Raw genomic sequence first — 21654 nt, 5'->3', positions numbered from 1 at the left:
TAGCCTCTCAGGAGGATGAGATCTGAAGATCAAGGTTCAAGGCCAAACTGGGCATAAAAGTCTGCAAGACTTTTATCTCCAATTAACCACCAAAAAGTCAGAAGTGGGGCTTCTTCAAAAAATGCTAAGTGAAGCTAGGCACCGGTGGCTCACGCCTGGTATCCTAGCTACTCAGGAAGCTGAGATCTGAGGATCACAGTTCAAAGCAAGCCCGGGCAAGAAAGTCTGTGAGATTCTTATCTCCAATAAACCACTCAGAAAACTGGAAGTGGCACTGTGGTTCAAGTGGTAGAGCACTCGCCTTGAGCTGAAGAGCTGAGGGACAGAACCCAGGCCCAGAGTTCAAACCCCATGACAGACAAAAAAAAATGCTAAGTGAGAGTGGGAGGCCCTGGGTTCAAACCTCAGTACCAGCACATGCACAGTTGGGCACAGTAATGTATGTCATGTATGTATATCATCCCAGCTATTGGGTACATGTAAATAAGAGACTCACCATCCAGTCTAGTCCAGACATAAATATGCAACCATATTAAAAGAAAGGGGAAGAGGAGGAGGTAGAGCAGCAAAAAGGGATTGAATCCTTTGCAAATGCAAGGCCCTAAATTCAACTTCTACTAGTTGCTTTTTAACAAGAGATAAAGGCCCAAAGAAAGTTATCTCCATGTATTACTTGGCTCCTATTCTTGAATACTTTCAGTTAAATTTCTGTGAACCTTTAGTTTCTCCATCTGTGAAATGGGACAGGAAATATCTGCCAAGTCCATCTTAGTTCATAAGGGTGACAGGAGGCCATGGATTTAATCATAGGAGGCAGATCAAAATGTAGACTGAAAAAGCGACAGGTCTGCGACTATGTCTCAGTTCGTTTGGGGTCGATGATAAAACCCCCACTAGATCACTGAGAGAAGTGTGAAGATCCTGCTTGGAAAGTAGGGATCTGGCAGGTATTACACTACTGATGGTCGTCATTGTTGCTGAGACTACTTGACTTTGACATTTGCATATAGTGCTTTGGCAAATGCAGGAAGCTACTAGTATTTAAGAATCAATTACCTACTCCAAATCCAAGTAAGAACACAATGTATACAAATAAGAACTTCAGAACATCATGCAAAATGACCTGCAAAGAAATAAGCACAATTTGAGTGTGAGTATATGCACTACCACGTTTCCTACCCTCTCCCAGCCTCCACCCTAACCCTGCCACAACTCAGGACATGACCCTCCCCTATGGAGAATCTTCCTGATGTTCCCATGCTTGGTTCTGTGCACCACTTTTTCTAGAAAGCCTTGTAGTTTCACTTTAGTCTCAAATTCTGTCCTCCCTCTTGGAACAGCTTCTCTGCTTCGCTCTGTGCTATGGGTCTCACACCTGGGCCTCATCCTTCCTGGGTAGAGTGTCATGCACATACCCATATCAGTGATCATAGTTGATTGTTAAATTGTCATGAGTTTTGTGAGCTGATTGTTCATCTCAGCCATTATTAAAACCAAAATAAAACCTTCAGTTATCAGACGAATAAGCTCCTGGGATCCAACACATAGTATAATGACTGTATTCATTATATGATATCCTAAGTGTATACTTGAGATGTGCCAAGACCATAGCTCTTAAACGTTCTCAAACACATATAATTAAATAAATTATACTGAAAGCAAAGATTACAGATATTTAAAAGTGATCATTGCCCAGCTATTGCATTTTTACAGTTATCTATTGTTTTGAAATGATTTAAGTAGATTATAGCCACCCCACTGAAGACTGGGCAATATACGCTGCTGTGCATCTCTTCTCAACTTTGTGCTCAGTGACATAACATCAGCAGCTGCACACCTACCATGGTAGAAATGCTCATATCATGGAAATTGATAAATACTACAAGTCAGAGATTTATTCCTTTTGTTTTTCTTTGTCATTGTTTTTGTGTACCAGTACTGGGGCTTAAACTCAGGATTGTTCCTTCACTTTTTGCTCAAGGCTCAAACCACAGCTTTACTTCTGCTTTTTTCTTTTGGTAGTTAATGGGAGATAATAGTCTCACAGGCTTTTCCTGCCCAGGTTGGCTTCAAATTGTGATCCTCAGATCTCAGCCTCCTGACCAGATAGGATTACAGGTAAGCCACCAGCACCCAGACTCTACTCTAAATTTAAGGTGGTAATGCAAAAAAAAATGAAGGCAGATTAAATTTTAAAATATTTCCTGCTATCTACAGACATCCCATTATGAATAGCACATAGTATTAATGAGATATTCTTCCAGTATTTCCAAACAATTACCCAATTCAGCAAAGAAATTGCTCACATTGTTGTCAACAGTGAAGTTCAAAAATAAGCCTTCATTGTTTCACTTTCAGTTATTGCTTATGAATAAAATATCAACCAACACTTGGGTCAGTAGGGAACAATAATCATTTGTCAATTATAACTCTAAGTTGGGAACAGACAGAAGAATTCAGTGAAAAGCAACAAATTATTCTTTGCAGCTCAACTGGCTATGTGGAATTTAAAATAAAATATATTGCATAATTTATTGTTTGTACATCACCTGTTGCAATCCTTTATATAGTAAAATTTATAATAATGCATGTATATACACACACATATATAGTCTGTATACAGACATATACACACATATATATAAAATACATACACATATCTCCAGAGTTAAATTGTTAACTATTTTTCCAGCACACCACTGCCAAGGGATGAGAATATTTCCAAACAATTGTTTGGAAATGCTCTCACCCAAATCAGGTCACTTCTCAATTTCTAAAGGGCCCAGGCATTTTAAGGTCTGGAGACAAAACCAAAGGGAGAATGTGGCATTTAGGAAAAAGAACTACCTCTTGTTATTTCCCTTTCTCTCCGAAAAATAGAAGCCCTCTGAAAGCCCACCCAACCACACAGCTACCCACACACCTTCTGGATCATGACGCTGTACATGCCCATGGACTGGAAGCCACGTGTGTAGTAGAGCATGTTCGCCCAGCCCAGGGCCATGGCCAGCACGAGGCAGGCAAGGTACTCTTTGTAGGCAAACAAGTACAAGAAGACAGAGAGTATCACAAGCACAGCTTGGACAAAACTGTTCAGGAGACACAGGAGACAAGGGCCTTACTTACTTCTCTGTAGCAAGGCACAGGTATTTGACTCCCCAAACCTTAACCCCCTTGATCCTTCTGGTGACTGTTGACACACAAAGGCTACCTCCAGTTCATTCAACTGCTTCTGAACTCCAGTAGTATAGACAATATTGCCAGATGCAAATCAGGGCCAGTGGTGAGCTCATAGGGACTTTCAAAAGAAAAATACAAATCCCCAAGTCTCCAGCAGGTTCTGGGGGTAGCCCACATAGCCATATGGCTTTTAAATCACCTGAAGATTTATGAATCCCACGCAGAATGTAAACCACTGAGGATACATTGAATGACCCAAAGTTTCCAACATCAATACTTATGATCATGATACCTAGTTCTTATATTTTATAAGAGAAAAGTCACAATGCAAATACTATTTGGTTCTAGTTATATGAAGTTCTCAGAGTAGTCAAACCCATATAGACAAAAAGTAGCGTAGTGATTGCCAACAGGGAGAAGAGGAGATGGGGAATTGTTTCCTGGGCAGAGTTTCAGTCTGGGAGATGAAAAGCATCCTGCTGGCTGGTTGAACAGCAATGTGACCACACTTCACAGACTTTAGCTAAGCACGTACAAATGGTCTGTGAAGCTGGGCACTGTGGCACACACCTGTCACCCCAGCTATACATGAAGCTTAAATAGAAGGACTATGGCCCAGGGTGACCTGGGCAAAAAGCAAAACCTTATTCAAAATAAATAAATAAATACAAGAAAAAGAGCTGGAGAAGTGGCTCAAGTGGTACAGCATCTGCCCGACAAGCACAAGTTCAAATACCAGTAACCACCAAAAAGAGAAAAAGTGGTCTAAATCATAACTTTTATGTTACATATACTTTAGTACAATTATACATTATCCATGTGTAAATATATGATATATATACAATACAATATGAACCTGAAAGCTGTGGCACATCCTTGTAATCTCAGTCATGTGGGAAATGTATCAATATTAGTATATCAATAAATACAAGTATTGTTAATCTACTAGTTAATATTATTCATTAATTATTGGTTAATTTATATTACTATTCAATTGATTGTTGGTTGTTGTTAAGTGTTAATATTAATGTAATAATGTTAATGATATTGATATTAATGTTGTTTATTATATTTACTTTTTATTTATATAAAATATATGCAGAAAATATAAATATATATTGCCCACATAACTGAGGGATAGATAGACAGACAATTACATCTGACTATAGCCCAGCTTGGCCTTAAACTCATTATACAGACCTGGCTATCCTTAGACTCAGGATCCTTCTATCTCAGCTTCCCAAGAACTGAGTTACAGGCATGTACTACCATTTCTGACTACTGCAATTCTGTGTTTTAAAGTATGATTTGTAGCAAACATACAATATTAAAATGTAAAACACATGAAGAGAAGTGGGGGAGAATGCAGTCAAAATTCAAAGTATATCCTATGAAGGTAAGAAAAGTGAGGGAAGGGGAGGGTTGGGAGGGATGGGTAAGAAAGAGATGACATCCAGCAAGATACGTTGTACCCATAAACTGTTTTGTTCAATGGCAACAAAGATAATAAAAATACATTTTAAAAACATTCAAAAATAGGGGCTGGGAAAGTGGCTCAGTGGTAGAGTGCTTGCCTTGCATGCATGAGGCCCTTGGTTCAATTCCTCAGCACCACATAAGCAGAAAAAGCCAGAAGTGGGGCTGAGGCTCAGGTGGTAGAGCGCTGGTCTGCAGCTGAAGAGCTGGAGGACAGTGCTCAGGCCGAGTTCAGGCCCCAAAACCGACAAAAAAATCTAAAATAATAAAATATAATATATTTCTGTGATGATTTATCTTGAATATCAATGTGCTTGGATTTAAAAATGCCTAGTTGGAAGAAATAGTTCTATTGTCAAAGGTTATAGAATTCACAAACTTTAAAGACCATAATGATGACAATTTGCCTTGTGAAAGTTAAAATGTGATAGTGACTTTTAACTAAGTATAACTATCCCACAATGCTGTAAAGTTTGTGAAATTTATGTAATCACTTAATCTCAATAAAAAGCATTTAAGAAACAAATAAAAATGCCTAGTTGATCAGTAAAACAACACATTTCTGGGTATGTTTGTAAAGATATTTCCCAAGGCAGTTGACATATGGAACAGGAACTGAAGGGGGAAGTCCCGCCCTGAATGTGGGCACTACCATCCATCCATAGGCTCAGGGCCTGATGGAACAAAGACAAAAGAAGAAACCTATTCTCTCATATTCTCTCTCTCTCTCTCTTTCTCTCTCTCTCTCTCTCTCTCTCTCTCTCTCTCTTTTCTCCCTCATCCTCTTTCTTCTTCTCTCTCTCCACACGAGGTGAGCAACTTTACTCCTCCATAGTCTTCCACCATGATGTTCTGCCTCACCATAGCTCAGAAACCACAGAGCCAGTCAATTATGCCCTGAAACCATGAGTCCCCCAAAATCTTTTCTTCTTTAAGTTGATTTTCTCAGGTGTTGCCACAGTTGACACAACTCCCAAACAGTGAATATATTTCCAGTTTTGCAAACATTGGCTTAAAACACTCTCTTGCATATAACAGCAAGACATTTCCACAATTATAAAATATCCAATCAAAATTAGGCCACAAGCAAGCTTGTTTTACTGGTACAGTGAAGAGCCAATATCTGCTTGATCTGCTGCATTTAAGACTGAAAAAAGTAAGGATGTCTCCACTTTCCTCCACACTAACAAAAAGAAAAAGAAAAAAATGAAGAGAAGAAAAGCAGAACTAAAACCAGTGGTTGTATGGGAGGACTTTTCTCTCGAACCATTACACTTCCCCATTGATGAGAGATGTGGTATGGCTTACATCATGGGACAGTGTCAAATCTGGCCTATCCACTTACTAAGAATACCCGAGTGCCTCACCTTGTGGGAACAAGGATAAAGAGATTGTTCAAGCCTCTGGAAAGTAGGGACATAACAAAATTCTTAGGTATTTGGAAACATCAAACTAAAATTCTAGGTCTCATAGACCTGGCCTCCTAAATATTCAGAAGCAAGACTGAAGTAGGATAGCTACAGCTTCAGCCTCTGTGCCATTACCACACAATCAAGCTAAGTCAGCGTCTGGTCACTTAGAGGCAGAAGTCACCAGCGCCTCTGATGTCATCTCTACATGGCCTCATTAGGACAGGCTGTTGAACTGAGCTTTCTAGCCAGGTCCCTGTGATCCTGATCCTGTACTATTTGGGGATAAAAATGCCCAAAGGCTGGGGCTTCAACACTGCTGGAACACCGTGTGGCTGTAGGTGACTAGCTTCCTTGCTCTGGAAACTTCCGAGGTATCCACAGATGAGACTGCTTTCTCAGGGACCTTCCTGGCCTGCTCTGCAAAAGTCTCAAGTGGCAACAGCAAGGCCCAGACAGCTACCTTGGAACAATGCTTGGTGAAAAAGGTCAACAGGATTGCTCTGTGAGTCAACAGGTGGGACTCTATGGCAGTGTGGCTGTCCTACAGGTTTCTGAACTCTTCACAGGTGTTTGTGTGCCTCTCTTACTGGAAAAAAGTAGACAGATCCTGTCATAGAGCCATGGAATGATGCCTGTACATGGTAAGATGGTAGAATGGCTGTTCTAGAGGACTTCAGTCCTGTCTGTGAAATGGTAACCAAGAAAGCAATCTACTTACAAGACAAAGTGAAACCAGGCATCGGACAGAATGGACTGCAGATCCGAAGGTCTCAGCAGGAAAATGGCAATGCCCTAATACCAGGAAGGAAAGGAAAACATCACCCTCTTCCTGACCCATGCTGGAGGATCTGAGTAGAAAGGGGACTGATTGAGATTTGGGCAAGGAGGGGCTGTGCAAAGACCCAGCCAGAGCCAAGGTAGGGATATGGAGGACATGGTGAAGGCAGATGCTCCCACAAATTGACTTACCTCTCTAACTTTTCAACCCTAGTCCCTAGCTCAAGACCTGCAAAGCCACATAGCTACCTACCATCCCCCAAAATGACCTAGCTCTCCATCCTCTTTACTTGTGTTCAGGTGTTTGGGTGGATGGATGAAAGGATGGATATAGAAAGGTAGTTGGATGAATAATGAAAGGGTGATAGGTAAGGCTGTTTGGATATTTGAATGGATGAATGAAGAGGTTGGTGATAGGGGGTAGGTGACTGAATGGGCAGATGGGAATGGAGAAAGGAGAGATGAATGTAAGGAACAACTGATAAATGTGAATAGTAAAATAGATGAAGATGGGACACAGTTGGTAAAATAGGCTTACTTTATGCATTTATTCCTGACTTGTAACTTAGGAATCTAAGGCTTAGCAAGGATCTCCCAAAGCCCTCAGCCATCTAGCAGAACAGATAAAAACAGAAAGATAAAAACCAGGCCTGCAGTGCCTGCCTCACAGGACAGTTTAGAATGGCTTACCAGTCTACCTACCTCTTTCACAGAGATACACGTGGCCCAGATGAGCACGAACATCCTCCCCAAGAGCTGCAGCCACCCCATCTTGTGTGTCAGGGCCAGAGGATGTGGGAGGGCCTGGGGAAAGAAATGAGGAAGGTAGTGAGGATGAGGAAGAGAAAAGAAAGGGCAACTCTGAAGGGACAGTGACTCAAACATATGTCAGATCTTCAAGCTGGGCCAAAGGCTAGCAAGAAACCTCATCTCTGTAAAGGACCAGGAAAGAAATTGCAACCCCTTGCCTCCAACCTCCCAACCTCAGCAGGAACAGGAATCCAGAGCTCTCCAGTGAGGCTTCCCCTTCCCAGACCCCATCCACCCCCAGACAGTCAGCAGGGCCTCTAACACAGCTTGATAAAGCTGAGACTCTGCCTGATGATGGATGGGAATCTGAGGCTCAAGAGCCTAGGGAAACTTGGCCAAGTAACCTCCCTCCTTTTGTACCCCTGTGGCCCTCACAAAAAACAATCAATCCATTTTAGACTCAAATAGAGAGCCTGGGCAGGACCCAGAGTACCCAATTCCCAAACTATCATCCAACATTAATCAGCTAGGGCTAGAAACTTAGAATTCAGCCCTATCAAGCTCCAAGGATAGATTCTGGTCTCTAGAAACCTTGAAAAATGCCACTTGGATGACCCCATGCAAGTTTCTTGACTGAATTCTATAGGCCTCAGCTAGGGGCATCTCCTAGCTTCTCCAATTCTAATCTTCCCATCCCTCCAAGCCCACGTGCCTCCTCTTCCCGAGGACGGTAATAGGAGACAAGCGTCAGGGTGATGTTGTAGAAGAAGTAGAAGCAGAAGGACAGGAAGAACATGTACTTGGCAAACTTCTTCCACTTCATATGCAGCAGTGTGTGCAGAGGCTCCAGGGTCAACATCTCATGCCGGTTCTGGGGGTGGAATAGCACTCGTCACCATGGAGATGAGGGAGACAGTGAGGGACCATGTTCAAAGGGCCCATCAGGACCTCTCTGAGTCAGCAAGGAGCCTATGGCAGAAGGTTCTTGTTATTTTGCCAAGGGACTGGTTTAACTGGAAATGCTGGGAGGGGAGGCTAATGAAACACAGCAGCAAGTGGGAACTAGAAAGGGGATCAGGTCTCAATTTGTCCCACCCCCTTCACTGTATGCTCTTAGGGCAGCCTCTGGCCCTCTCTGGGCCTCACCTTTTCACCTATAAAACAATCTCTGCCTTACCAAACAGGCTGCTATGAGGATTCAGGGAGAGCCTGAAGTGGTGCAGTGGCTCAGTGGTGCAGAGGCCCAAGGCAAAGCCTCTTGCCTCACTTCCTCCAACAGCTGAGCTTCTTGGAGACAATCCTCTGCCTCTCCAGCTTCCTCAAGCACCCTCCTCCTGCCTCCACTAGAAAGGCCTCTAGGATGTCTCCAGTTATACATTCACTGGCCCTCTTGGGAACCCAGGTTTAGAGGAAAAAAGGATTCCAAACCAGGCCATATAAACTTTCAGAGGATAGGGGAAAAACAAGACAGAGAAGATTAATACTCAAACGTCCCAAGATTCTGAGATCAGAGATCTCTACCACTTGGTCTACAGCCCAAGGTTTGCCAGAATCATCCCTGACCCTGTCCTGTGTGTGGTGTACCCAGCTCTTTTACTTAGGCAAAGGACTGACGGATTACACCACAGGACCTCCCAGTGCCTTCTGACCCTGGCCAAGGCCCAGCCCTTGTTCTACCCCAGCCGGCCTAAAAGACCCACATCGATATTTGTGTTGTAGACAATGATTTCCAGAACTGAGTTATCTGCTGTAGTGTCCACATTGGTGAGGTCATAGAGGGAGGACGACACAGGACCATATGCCCAGTCAGTGAACTTCCGGGACAGACTGCGAAGTGGCTTCTCCTTGATCTCACGACTGAGGATGTACTTCAGAATCTGGGGAGAAAGAGGAAAAGCAATGGAGCTTAAAGACATCAACACTAGGCCAATGAGGCAGCTAAGCCAAGGAAGATGCTCCTGCCAAGGGTAGTTTGAGTCCAGCCTTTGCCTGGCACCACACTCTTAGTCCCAGATATAGCTCTGGAATGGGTAAAGAGACCACAGCTCTACCCATCTCACCAGGGACCAAAGGCGGTAAGACCCATGCTACAGAGCGCCACATCCCCTCAGCTCCAATTCTATGAGGAATTGAGAAATTTATAACTTTGGAGAACTGTTTTCATTTGACCTAACTTGCAAACATCTACTTTTCCAGCTTCCTCACTCCATCTTCAGTCGAAGTCCATATGGCTGGTTCTGGTCACAGGGTGACACAGAGTACCATCCTTTATAAAGATGCCCATAGGACCCATTCAAATCAGAAATCTTCACATTCTGTGGCAGCGGATCAATAGGATTTTTTTTTTAATTTTTGAATTTTAATTTTAAATCAGATCTCTGGAGGGAAGAAAAAAACTATATCTGTGTCTGTGTCAGTGAGCGTGCACACAAACACACACACACTAGTGCTGAGGCTTGAATTCAGGGCCTGGTAGCTGTCCCTGAGCTTTTATGCTCAAGGCTAATGCTTTACCACTTGAGCCACTTGGCTTTTTGGTGCTTGATTGGAAATAAGAGTTTCTCAGACTTTCATATTTAGGCTGGATTTGAACTGAGGTCCTCAGAGCTCAGCCTCCTGCATAGCTAGGATTATAGGCCTGAGCTGCTGTTCCCAGTTTGACAGATTACATTTTTTATAGTCTTCTAGATGGTTCTAATATACCAGCTGGGTAGAGAGGTACTGCTCTCCAGGCTACTATTTCCTAAAGGTTAAGCCTTGAGTTAAACTAAATTGGGAACTAGTGTCCCAGTGTCTGAATCTAAGACACAAGGGAGGAGATTGTGGAAGAGGAGTATCAGAGTTGGATTTCATACAGCCTAGTAGCATCCTCATGCAATGACAGCCTTAGGAGCCCCAGGATAAAATGATCTTCCCATCATACACCCACCTAGAAAGCTCTCGGGACAAGCTCAGTGTTAAGACTTGCTGTGCTTTCCACACCCAGCAAAGTAGCCACCTTGAACATCTTAAGCAGCATCCAGAAAAGTTTTCCAAGGACACTGAGTAAAAGGAGAGAATATAGTTGGGCACCAATGGCTCACATCTGCAATCCTAGCAACTCAGTAGGCTGAGATCTGAGGATAGTGTTTCAAAGCCAGCCCAGATAGAAAAATCCATGAGAATCTTATTCCCAATTAATCAGAAAAAAGCTGGAAGTAGAGGTGTGGCTCAAGTGGTAGAGCACCAGACTTGAGAGAAAAGCCAAGCAAAAGTGAATGTCTGAGCTCAAGTCCCATCACTGGTACAAGGGAGTGGGAAAGAGAAAAAGAAAAAGAGAAAGAGACAAGAAGGGTATGCATGCCTCCCATGCCTCCCAGACTGTTCCTCAACTTCCACTCATCCTCTAAAGAATAAGAGAGTCTTTTGGTCACTTTCTATAAAAGGCATAATACTCCCTGAGTAGAGATGACAGGGAGAGCACATACTACAGTGACATGAAGGGACAAGACCCACGGAGGAAGCTCAGCCTGCAACTATCACCTGACTCCTCAGAACTCACTGTGACCCTAGGGCAGTAAAGTGAAAGGGAGGCCAGCACACAATTCCATTACTGTTGAAGCCATTCTCCATCTACTCCTTCCCCCACAAAGCAGGGGGAAAAAAGGTCCTTTGTAAGCTCCAGCCTGGCCACTAAAACAGACCCAAGGCTCTCCGATCAGCTGACTGGGGAAGTGGCTGCACAGCTGCGCTTGTCTAATAGCTGCCACCTACCCAAGGGCCTCCTGCAGCCTTCCAGAAGCCACAGCTCCTTCCCAAGGCTTGGATGCTGAGAAACAGTCCATGACCTCAGGATCTGTCTCTAAGAACCCAGTTATGTCCTTGATCTTAGACCAAACTGTGATTCCAGCCACTGATGCAGATCTAAACCTGCCAGTCTGAGTCTTCACGAAGGCTCATTTTTTTTTGCTTCCTCAAGCCACATCACACAAGGCATGAGGGCTTCATGCAACCATTCTCTTTTGGGAATGTGACTCAGCATCTCACCCCAATCAACAGGCTGGAGTCCATCCACACAGAGGAGCAGCTGCCCTGTGAGACACAGGTAGCCATTCTGGAACTCCTGACCTCATGAGGGGTTGAAGGCCTGAAGGGCAGACATTCAGCCCCTGTTGGGTACCTCAACACATAGAACTAATCAGCACAAAGCCCATGAGGTGTGGTAACCCCTCAGCCCTAGAGATGTCCCAGTCTAGCCCCCTATAGGAAGTCCTGGGACAAGAGGTGCAATCATGGAGTACAGGACTGAAGTCCATGATGTGGTGTGCCCATCTCCTGCACGTCAGCAGTTCTACATGTCCCTCAGAGCCCTAGTCACCCCTGTACTATTGCATCCAGACCTAATACTAGGCCTGTCTCATGGTTAAAGCTGAGATATGTGGCAGTGGGGGGGAGTCTTTAAAAAGGCCCCAGGGTTGGCAGAGTGATAGCTGTGCCTCCTTGCCCTCATGGCTGCACCAGGACCCCACCTCAGCCTTGCCCATCTTAGCAGCCAGCTGCAGTGGTGTGAGGCCATCATGGTTACACATCGTCTCCAGTTCCCAGTTGCCACTCCTCAGCAGGATCATGTCGTACATGCGTTTAACAAAGTCGTTCTGGGTCTTGAAGTCCTCGGCCACTGTTACTAGTGCGTGCAAGATGTTGTTTCCCCGTGAATCCTGGGAGGTGATGTCCGTTTGCTCGTTCTCCATCAGCAGCTGCACGATCTCAGGCTGGTTGGTGCATGCTGCCAAGGCCAGGGGCGTTTCTCCTATGGAAGGGGAATATTGTGGCTCTTGGTCTTTCCTTGGGCTAGGACTGAGCCCAGGACTCCGCCTCCTATCTTATTTTGCTATCTTAGTTCACTAAGGTCCTCAGCTGTCTTTATTGGACAGGTGATCACTGTGATCAGCTAATGTATCTGTGTCCCCACAGACCCTGCAACACTCTGTGCTCCACACCAAGCCAGACAAATCCTGTTAACACACATACCCCACCTTTCCAGAATGAAAGCTCCAGCACAGTCCACAAAGCCCTACATTCCTCCAACTCCTCCCCCTTCCCTGCCTCCTCCCCTCCAGTCCCAGGGGTCTCTTCTTCCCCCAGCACACTGATTTGCCTGCCTCTGGGCCTTCTCCCCCTCCCCCTTCTCCTTCCGTCTGCCTGGAGATGTCTGTAACTGTTCCCTCATTTCCTTCAAGTCTTTATTCAAGCAGCACCTTTTTGATAAATCATCCTAACTACCCTACTTGAAATTGAATCCAGGGATTTCAATTTTAAATTCACAGTGGAGGCAGAGAGTTCCTAAGGAGGCACTCCATGCCCCAGCCTGGAGAAGCTCTGAGGACACCCATTCGTCTTTGACTGGGAGGAAATTGGCTGGAACACCTTGCAGACACGTGACACTAACCGTGCCCCACCCACAACTAACGTGAGCGAGCACCGAGTGTGAGCCGCCAGGGACTCGGACCAGGCCGCACCCACCGAAGTAGAAGCCCTCGTGCTGGTGCCGGGGGTTGAAGAAGGCACCCTTGGCGTGTGCGTTCACGTCGGCGCCCGCCGCGATGAGCGCGGCCGCGATGTCCCGCTGCCGCCGCTCGATGGCGATGCTCAGCGCGGTCTGTCCTGTGGACGAGAGGGGCGGACGGGGTGGGGCGGGCGGACCCGGAGGATGGGGCGCATGGGGCGGGGTGGGGCGGACAGAACGGGAGGATGGGGCGCACGGGGCAGGGTGGAGAGGAGAGGATGGGGCGCACGGGGGACAGGGCGCTCAGCTGGGGAAGCTGGGGTGGGCCCACCCCATGAGCCCGAGCCCCACCCACCCTGTGGGGAGCACCCTTCCCCAAAAATATACATGGCGGGGGCAGGGGGGGAGAGGAGCAACAGGGGGCACCAGGAGCAGAAGGAGGCGGCATGGCTGGTCTCTGAGAAAGAGGGACACGTGGCTCCCCAATATGGAAGAGGCAGGAGGGAAGGAGGGAGCGGCAGAGTGAAGTGGAGGGGGAAGGAGGGAGAGAGGAGGGACAGGAGGGAGAAAGGAAAGATGGACATCACCCCTGCAGCCTGGCAGCAAGAAGCAGTTGTGACAGAGGGAAGGAGCCAAGCGAGACTGGCAGGGGCAAGCTGAAGATAGATGGCCCCACGGTACATGGCCTTAATAGAGACACTAATAATTTTCACACTCAATCAAATATCTCTAGTGTGAGACCTGCAGAGGGGGATTCTTCAATCCCTGAAGTCTGGACAAGGAAAAAGGAGTTAGGAAAAGAAGGATCAGGACAGGCAAGCCTGAAGCACTGGTCTGAACCTTGTGGTCTGCAGGCTAGTGCTTGCCAAGGACATCTATGGCCTCCAGCTTCTCTCTCTGGTGACACCAAGGAAGCTCAGTGTCGAGCTTAGTGCAAGATTTCAGTCTTCTCTGAATTTCCTCTCTCCTCCATAGCTTCTTCATAATCCTTGCCTTAGCACATGTTTGTGTGTGTGTGTGTCTGTGTGTCTGTGTCTGTCTCTGTGTGTCTCTATGTGTGTGTATGTGTGTCTGTGTGTGTGTGCTGGCACTGGGGCTTGAACTCAGGCCTGAATGCTGAATCTCTTAGCTTTTCAAAGCTGATGCTCTACCACTTGAGCCACAACTCACTTCAGCATTTTGGTGGTTAATTGGAGATAAGAGTCTCAAGAACTTTCCTGCTTGAGCTGACTTCAAACATTGAACTGAGAGGATCACCAGCACCTGGCTTCTTGTCGTCTTCGAGCATATGCATTTTTTAATTGAGAGTTTACAGAGTTCAAACAGTAACAAAATTAGTTTCTCCATGCAAACAATTAAGGGCTTGAAAGATCCCACCTTGAAAACGTGAATGCTTAATACCTTCAGTATATCAGCAAGATGACTAATCATGAGCCATTTATTTTGCCATAAGGGGCTGTTTACTGTTCTCAAGTCAAATTTGGACACAGCTTACTAACTCACAGACAGGGAAACATTATCCCTATTTTTTTTCCTAGCCTACATATGAAAGAAGCCAGACAACTAAGACCCAAATGGGATAGTTAATAATGATAATGATAATGACACTAATGGTTGTTTTGTTGTCCCATCCAGAGACTCTAGCCTAATCACCAGCCTTCTTTCTAGAGTTTAAATATGATTATCTCATTCCTACCTCAGGGCTCTTGACCCAGCCTAACTCTGGATACTTCTCACCATGCAGGTTTTGCATTGAAGACACTTCTCTGTCCATCCACTCTGCTCATCCTGTCACTGTATGTCACTCTACATTTGCTTGTTTGCTTATTGTTGTTGTTCCAGGACTAGGGCTTTAAACTCAGAGCCTGGGTACTCTCACTTAGCTTTTTCATTCAAAGCTTGTACCCTAGTATTTGAGCCACAATTCCATTTCTGGCTTTTTGGTGCTTAATTAGAAATAAGAGTCTCACAGACTTCCTTCTGGGCTGGCTTTGAACTGAGATCCTAAGATCTCCTGAGTAACTAGGATTACAAGCATGAGCTACAGACGCTGGTTTACATTATCTTTTGTTTGCATAGCATTGTTTGTCCAAAATCAGAGCAATAACCTTAATCTGACTTGTTTGCTTTTGTACCTCAGTGCCCAAAACAATGTCTATTGTGGAGTTAGCACTCACAATTATTTGTAGAAAGAAAAAGGGGCAAAAGAGATGTCTGCTGCATGACATAAACCAGGCTATATGCTCAGGCTTCTCAATGGCTTTGGTGTCTCTGTATGGAAAGGCAAGCAGTGGCTCTGCATCCTACCCTGTGCAGCCCTTCCACTGACAGGCTACCTTCATATGCCTCCTCTGTGTACTCAGCATTGATGAACCTGTCCAGGATATCATTCTCCTCAGCAAAGGCAAGCAGGATCCGCACAATCTCCTTGGTGTTAGGGTTGATGTTTAACAAGGCCTTCATCAGGCAGGTCTTCCCTGTGTCTGAGGCTGTCAGCTTGTGCATGAGAAAGTCTGCAGGCAGAGCCACAGGATACAGGTTCAGAAAGGAGGGGACAGCTTCCCTCATCCCTCCCAGCCCCCAGCAAAGAAAGGGGGGCAGTAGTCACACACCTCAGCATGAGGCTCCACAACTTCCCATGTACAACTTCCCTTACCCTGTGCTCCTTAGCTGCTGGCTTCTCTGGTCCCCCATAGGACCCAGGAGAGCCTTATTTGCAGCTTTTCTCTTGACCCTCTGCACCTTCTCCCAAGTGGGGCAGTCTCACCCACAGCCAGACTTCTCATTGTCCACTTCAGTGTCAACACCCTAAAATTTCCATCTTCAGCTTATTACTCCTCATGGCCTACACATGGTGCTCATTGACACCAGGCAACCTGCTTGTCTCCTGGTCTCCCAAGACCACTGGAGCAGGAGCCAGTGGATCCAAGTGGGTTCCAAGTGGGATCCAAGGTCTGGGTGCCCCCAGACCTGCACCCTGTCAGTGCCAGGCACTCACCAGGCACATCTCGGCCACGGCGCCGTTTGCAAAGCTCCTGCAGCTCCAGCAACAGCTCCACCAACTCCTCCACACAGCCCTCTGACACGGCAGTAAAAATGCACTTCTTCAGCCGCTTCTTCTTCCGCCTCTGCTCTTCCTTGGCTAGGTTTGCACTGAGGCCAGAGCACAATTTCCAGCTTGCTACGCATGTACCATAGCCCACCCACATTCCCTTCTTCACCACAGCTGCTGGCCCCCAGGGGGGCAGCACTGACTCCCTAGCACTCCCCAGGCCTGTCTCCATGCCTGCAGTGCCTACAGGTCCTGATTTGTGCTACTCTATTAGGCTTCCCTCCCAATCTATATCCTTTTTAATCACATCAACATGTTTACATACATGTGGGGACCATCAGGAAAGATGTGTGCCCACTGGCCACAGGGATGACCTTGGAAACCAGGATTATGGAAAGGGAAGATTCGCTTTAATATTTGGAGTTGTGTGAACTTTGCCATTGTATCCCTGTCTGCCTCTACACTCCTCAGACAATCTTGGTAAAGCATGGATGTATCTCCTTTTGTTTGTATTGTATGCATGCATTTTGAACTTACATAAGCTATCATGTCCTAAATTTTTTGTTCTTCTGTATACCACAGTTTGAATGCTTTATAACAAATGGGTATTATTTTACAATTTCTAATATTAGATATTCCACCCCATCTACAAGATGCCCTGCACATAATAGCCATGGCCCAGACCTCCAGACCTGTGTCCTAACACCTCACGGATGTTGATTTCTTTCCCTTTCCTGTACTGAAAGCCTGGGGTCTGACACTGCTTCTTGGGCACAGGGGGAAAAGGAAAGGGCTGGACTGACCTTGGACTGTTGGGATTAGATGGAGTCTCTGTAACATCATCCTGAGGAGACTGAGGAGAGTCCATGTCATCACAGTTCCCAGAGAGACTGAAGGGATTTGAGGAGGCAAGAGAGGAACAAGCATAAAAATGGACAATGGTGGCATGCCATCACTAGGCCCCACAGCATGGCCCAGGCATACCACTGGTTGTCTGCTGGCACTGAGGGCTGGGCTGGGGGCTGGTACTCACCACTGCCGGATGTTGGAGTCCATGGGCTTGGAGAAGATGGGGGGAGAGGTCTTGGTGACAGTGGGGTTAGGTTCGAACCCTTCTATCTCCAGGAAGAAATGTGCACTGAGGGGACACCCAAGCAAGGACATTAGAGCTTCAACAGGGACTGTCCACCTGGATGTCCTCCAGCCCTGAAGGAAAGAGTCCCACCCTTGGCTACCTCTGTGCCATGTGTCTTCATCTAGCTCTCATAATGACCGTCACTGTCATTATCAGCTACATTTCACTTTGGCTCCTGGGAGAGTCTGGAGTAATGCAACCTGCCCTAGGTCACACACAGGAAAGTAGTAGAGCCTGGGTTCAAGCCTGAGTCTTGATAACTTCTGTCAAAAGAAATACTGGATGGATGAGCCCAAGAGTCTCTTTTATGTGTGGCCTAGTATGGGAGGACCTGCTGCTGCCTTCAGGTGTAAGGGACCCTTTAAACATGGGACCATCATACTAAGAACTAGATTGCCACTGCCAACCAGCTTCCCCAAGAACTCGGGTCTGACATCTTTGGCCTCTGGGAAGGGGAAAGGGGAACACCATTGACTGTTCCATCAATGCCCAACACTACTGCAACACCATTGGGCAGCACTTATTTGTTACAACAGTAAACAAGCCAAGGGGGCTGATCTAGAGCAGAGAAGACTTCAGAGATCAGGGCTAGAAATCCTCCATCAAGAAGGAAAACCCAAGCCAGGTATGGTTGTGCAAGCCTATAATCTAAGCACTCAGGAAGCTGAGGCAGGAAGATGTTAAGTTTATGGCCAGCCTAGCTTATACATAGCAAGATCTTGTCTCAAGAAGAGAAAAGAAAAGACATCATGTCAAGAAGAAGGGGGAGAAGAGAAGAAGTGAAACAAGGTCTGCTTTCTCCTCCGGTTACAAGAAACAGGGACCCAAGCTCTGATGTCCTGGGTGAACATGGGGAAATAGGGGACTCTCACTGTCCCAAGAGATTCAAGACTCTCAGGGAAGACATGATTCCCAGAGAGCCACAGCCAGCCCTACCTCCAGTCATACCCACAGACACTAACAGGCTTCATGGGACAGCACAGTCACACATTCAGAGATGAGCCTTTTGTTGACACTAATGAGAACCAGATTGCCTTCACAGACGCCTCCCCTGCAGCTGGAGACCACATGACTGCTCAGGACAATGGCCTCCTGACTTCTGGACCTCTCTCTAGGCAGACAAAGCTCCAAATACCTTTACTACCATCTTCCCAGGCCTAGAAGGACCAATGCACTCCCTCCCTTATTCAAAAGACACCAGAGTTGCTCTGGGAGTGCAGCCCCATCATATCAAGTCTAGATCTGAGGGAAGCAGAGATAGGATTTGGGTAAGATTCAGGATGGAAAAGTAGGAAAAGGAATGTAAGGAAAAATCAAGAGTCAAAGAACTTCAGCCGGGCACTGGTGGATCATGCCTCTAATCTTAGCTACTCAGGAGGCTTGAGATCTAAGAATTGAGATTCAAAGCCAGCTGATAGAGGTGTGGTTCAAGTGGTACTTTACCAGCCTTGAGCAAAAAAAAAAAAAAAAGCCAAGCAAGAGCATAAGGCTTTAAGTTCAAAGCCCCAGTATTCTCATTCTCTCTGTGTCTCTCTCTGTGTCTCTCTCTCCTCTCTCTGTGCCTCTCTGTGTCTCTCTCTCTGTCTCTCTCTCTGTCTCTCAGACATACACACAGAGTCAGAGAAACTAATCAATTCTTGATATACAGGTTGACAGTTCACATAGATTCCCACCTCAGCAGACTCTCCGCTTAACCCCTTGGACCAAAGTAGCTGCAGAGTCTAACTGTAGAGTTAGTAAGCTGGTATGGAGTCATTGCCCACCATATGGCATACAGAAAACACCTAGAGCTGTCCTAGGGAGTTCCTCCCCTCCTCCAGGTACAGGCGCTACTGAAAAGCTCAAAGCTGTTCCAGAAATAGGACATATATTGGGCAGAGAGAAGTTCTGGTGAATATATTGACTGTCTTCTTCCTGATTATTGCCCATGAAAGGGAACCTTCTAACCTAACTTAATAGCAAATCCTTTTCAACTTCTGACTTGGAACCTAAAGCACCTCTGCCTCCTGCATGACCCTATGTTGTCACTTTCCATCTCCAGGGCAAAGAGTTCTCATTCAATGGATAAAAGTTAGGCCAGATGATTCCTACGGCCTGGACTCAGGAGCCAAGGAGGCTTCAGGATCACGCACATATGAGCTGTCCTTCTGAAGTGGGCATCAGAGGTCTACTGGTCTGATCACTACTCCTCTGCACTTCTAGGTGCCCTGAATTGCCACCCCAAAGTGGGCCTCACTCCACTGTGGCAGTCACTCAAGGATTCCAAGTATATCCACTGGAGACTTAGCCACAAAATGTTCTAGCTGGTTGTCTCCATATAGAACCCCACCTACATTGGCAGCTTTTCCCTGACAGTTGGTCCAGCACTACCTTGAACCCCTCTTTCCTATTGGTCTGGATTAATCAGTGGCACTTCTACTCAGTAAACCACCAACAGTGTGCAGGGCACTGTTCCTGAAGCTGGGGACATCATGGTAAGCAAGTGGTTGAATTCCTTCCAGAACTGCTGCTTCACTGGGTTAATGAGAAGTGGCCTCGAGGTGAAACCAGGGCACAGGGCAGCAAGGGGCTTTTTTTCCTCCTCACAATACATTATCTTTTTAGCTGTCAGTTCTTCAATGGCGGAGACTATGACTGCATCATTTTTTATTCCCCAGAATCATCCCTGATTGTCCATCATTGATCCAGACACACAGAAAACCTCACTGTGGGTGTATGGGAAGACAGGTGATAAATGAAAGAGGGGAAGGAAGCAGGCCGGGAGGGGAGGGGGGAAGGAGCAGGGGAGGATGGGAAGGGAAGGGATGGGAAGGGGAAACAAAGGAGGAGGCTACAATGCTTGATAAGAAATGTACTCATTATCTTGCCCATGTAATTGTAACCCCTATGTACAGTATTTTCACAATAAAAAAAAGAGGGGAAGGAAGATAGCTAGTTGGACAGAATAAATATGTGGATGGATGGATTGATTGACGGATGGATGGATGGATGAATGGGCAGTTCAATGGATCGATGATTAGTGAGTAGATAGGTAACTGATAAAGTAGACAGATGAGATCTGTGTACAGAACCAATACACAGGCAGATCAACACAATCTTAAACTATGAATGTTGAAACTTGCATCTTTCCCATGGCTCCTACTGCACTCTCAATTGCCCCAAGCCCTCCCTCTCCTAAGCCCCATCTCCTTCTTAAGACTCCCCAGTCTTGAAGTCCTCTGTCACTCCACTCACTCTCCACCTTCTCAAGGTCTCCCGAGCCTACACATACACTCAGGGGCTGGGCACTGTCCCTGAGCTTTTAAGGCTAGCACTCTACCACCAGATCCACAGCTCCACTTCCAGCTTTTTGGTGATGAATTGGAGAGTCTCATGGATTTCTATGCCCAGGCTAGCTTTGAACCTTGATCTTTGGATCTCAGCTTCCTGAATAGCTAAGGTTATAGACACTGGCTTCATATTATTTTCTGTATGAGAAAGGGAAAATACTATGTTTTATTCAATCCCACTGTTTGTCTCTGTGAATTACAGATGTTCAATAAATAAATAAATAATCAATAATAAAAAAGAAAAGAAAAGCTTTGGCAGAAAAGGTGTAGTAGGAAAGGAAGTCTGTGGCTTACGAGTGTGAGGAAGAGAATGATGACAGCCAGCCTGGGGGCAGGGGAGCTAGTGATTAGACAAGGGCCTGAACTCAGAGGCAGTAAAGCTGCTAGACCATGATGACCCGTGTCTGCCCTACTTGCCACCACACACCCTACAAGCCACGTCACATTATAAGCACATGGCAAAGTCTTGGCCACATGACATGCTGGCTCCTGCCTGCTGCAGATGCTGATTGTTTATTCCTGCCTTTGGTCTAGGCCAAAGGGCACCACATGGCTATTGTTAGCTCTGATACACAGATATCTCTACCCCATTTCTTCATTTCTGTCCCTTTACATGTGGGAAAACTCTAGGATTGGGAAAGAATCCTAGAGCTGAGAAGGAGATTAACTGGATGCCTGTTTATCCCAAGAAATGGCTGAGTTCTGAGTTCTTCAAGATAGGCTCCTCCATATATTCCATCAGCCTAAGTCTCTGATCCTGAATATCCTTTGCCTATGGAACCCTCACCAGCAGCTACTCCCAGGGAAAGATACGATGTTTGGACCTGGGAACTTTCTCAGGTCCAAACATTTCTCCCCACTTTAGACTGAGTAACTAGGCCAGTCAGCCATTGAATCAGTAAACTCAACCTGGAGCCAAGTTCATGAACTCAGATGGATTCAAAAGTACATCTAGGGGCTGGGAAGGTGGCTCAGTGGTAGAGCACTTGCCTTGCATGCAGGAGGCCCTGAGTTCAATTCCTCAGCACCACATGAGCAGAAAAAAAAGCCAGAAGTGG

General features: G+C 46.0%; 1 protein-coding gene across 2 annotated transcripts in view; it reads right to left on the bottom strand.

Annotated features, from left to right (window-relative positions):
- Trpv3 (transient receptor potential cation channel, subfamily V, member 3) overlaps window positions 1-21654 on the bottom strand; it is a 32778-nt gene that overhangs the window by 4415 nt on the left and 6709 nt on the right. For both annotated transcript variants that reach the window (XM_013013188.1, XM_013013189.1), the window contains 12 exons: window positions 17166-17270; window positions 16936-17022; window positions 16079-16233; window positions 15417-15593; window positions 13098-13238; window positions 12104-12384; window positions 9296-9472; window positions 8308-8466; window positions 7548-7649; window positions 6787-6860; window positions 2924-3089; window positions 1057-1123 (listed from right to left, as the gene is read on the bottom strand). In XM_013013188.1, coding sequence (XP_012868642.1) covers window positions 1057-1123; window positions 2924-3089; window positions 6787-6860; window positions 7548-7649; window positions 8308-8466; window positions 9296-9472; window positions 12104-12384; window positions 13098-13238; window positions 15417-15593; window positions 16079-16233; window positions 16936-17022; window positions 17166-17270 — 1691 coding nt within the window. The remainder of the gene's footprint in view (window positions 1-1056; window positions 1124-2923; window positions 3090-6786; window positions 6861-7547; window positions 7650-8307; window positions 8467-9295; window positions 9473-12103; window positions 12385-13097; window positions 13239-15416; window positions 15594-16078; window positions 16234-16935; window positions 17023-17165; window positions 17271-21654) is intronic.

The sequence above is a fragment of the Dipodomys ordii genome, unplaced genomic scaffold, assembly GCF_000151885.1.
Source record: "Dipodomys ordii isolate 6190 unplaced genomic scaffold, Dord_2.0 Scaffold19, whole genome shotgun sequence".
Lineage (NCBI taxonomy): Eukaryota > Metazoa > Chordata > Mammalia > Rodentia > Heteromyidae > Dipodomys > Dipodomys ordii.
This window is presented reverse-complemented; position numbering and strand designations above follow the sequence as displayed.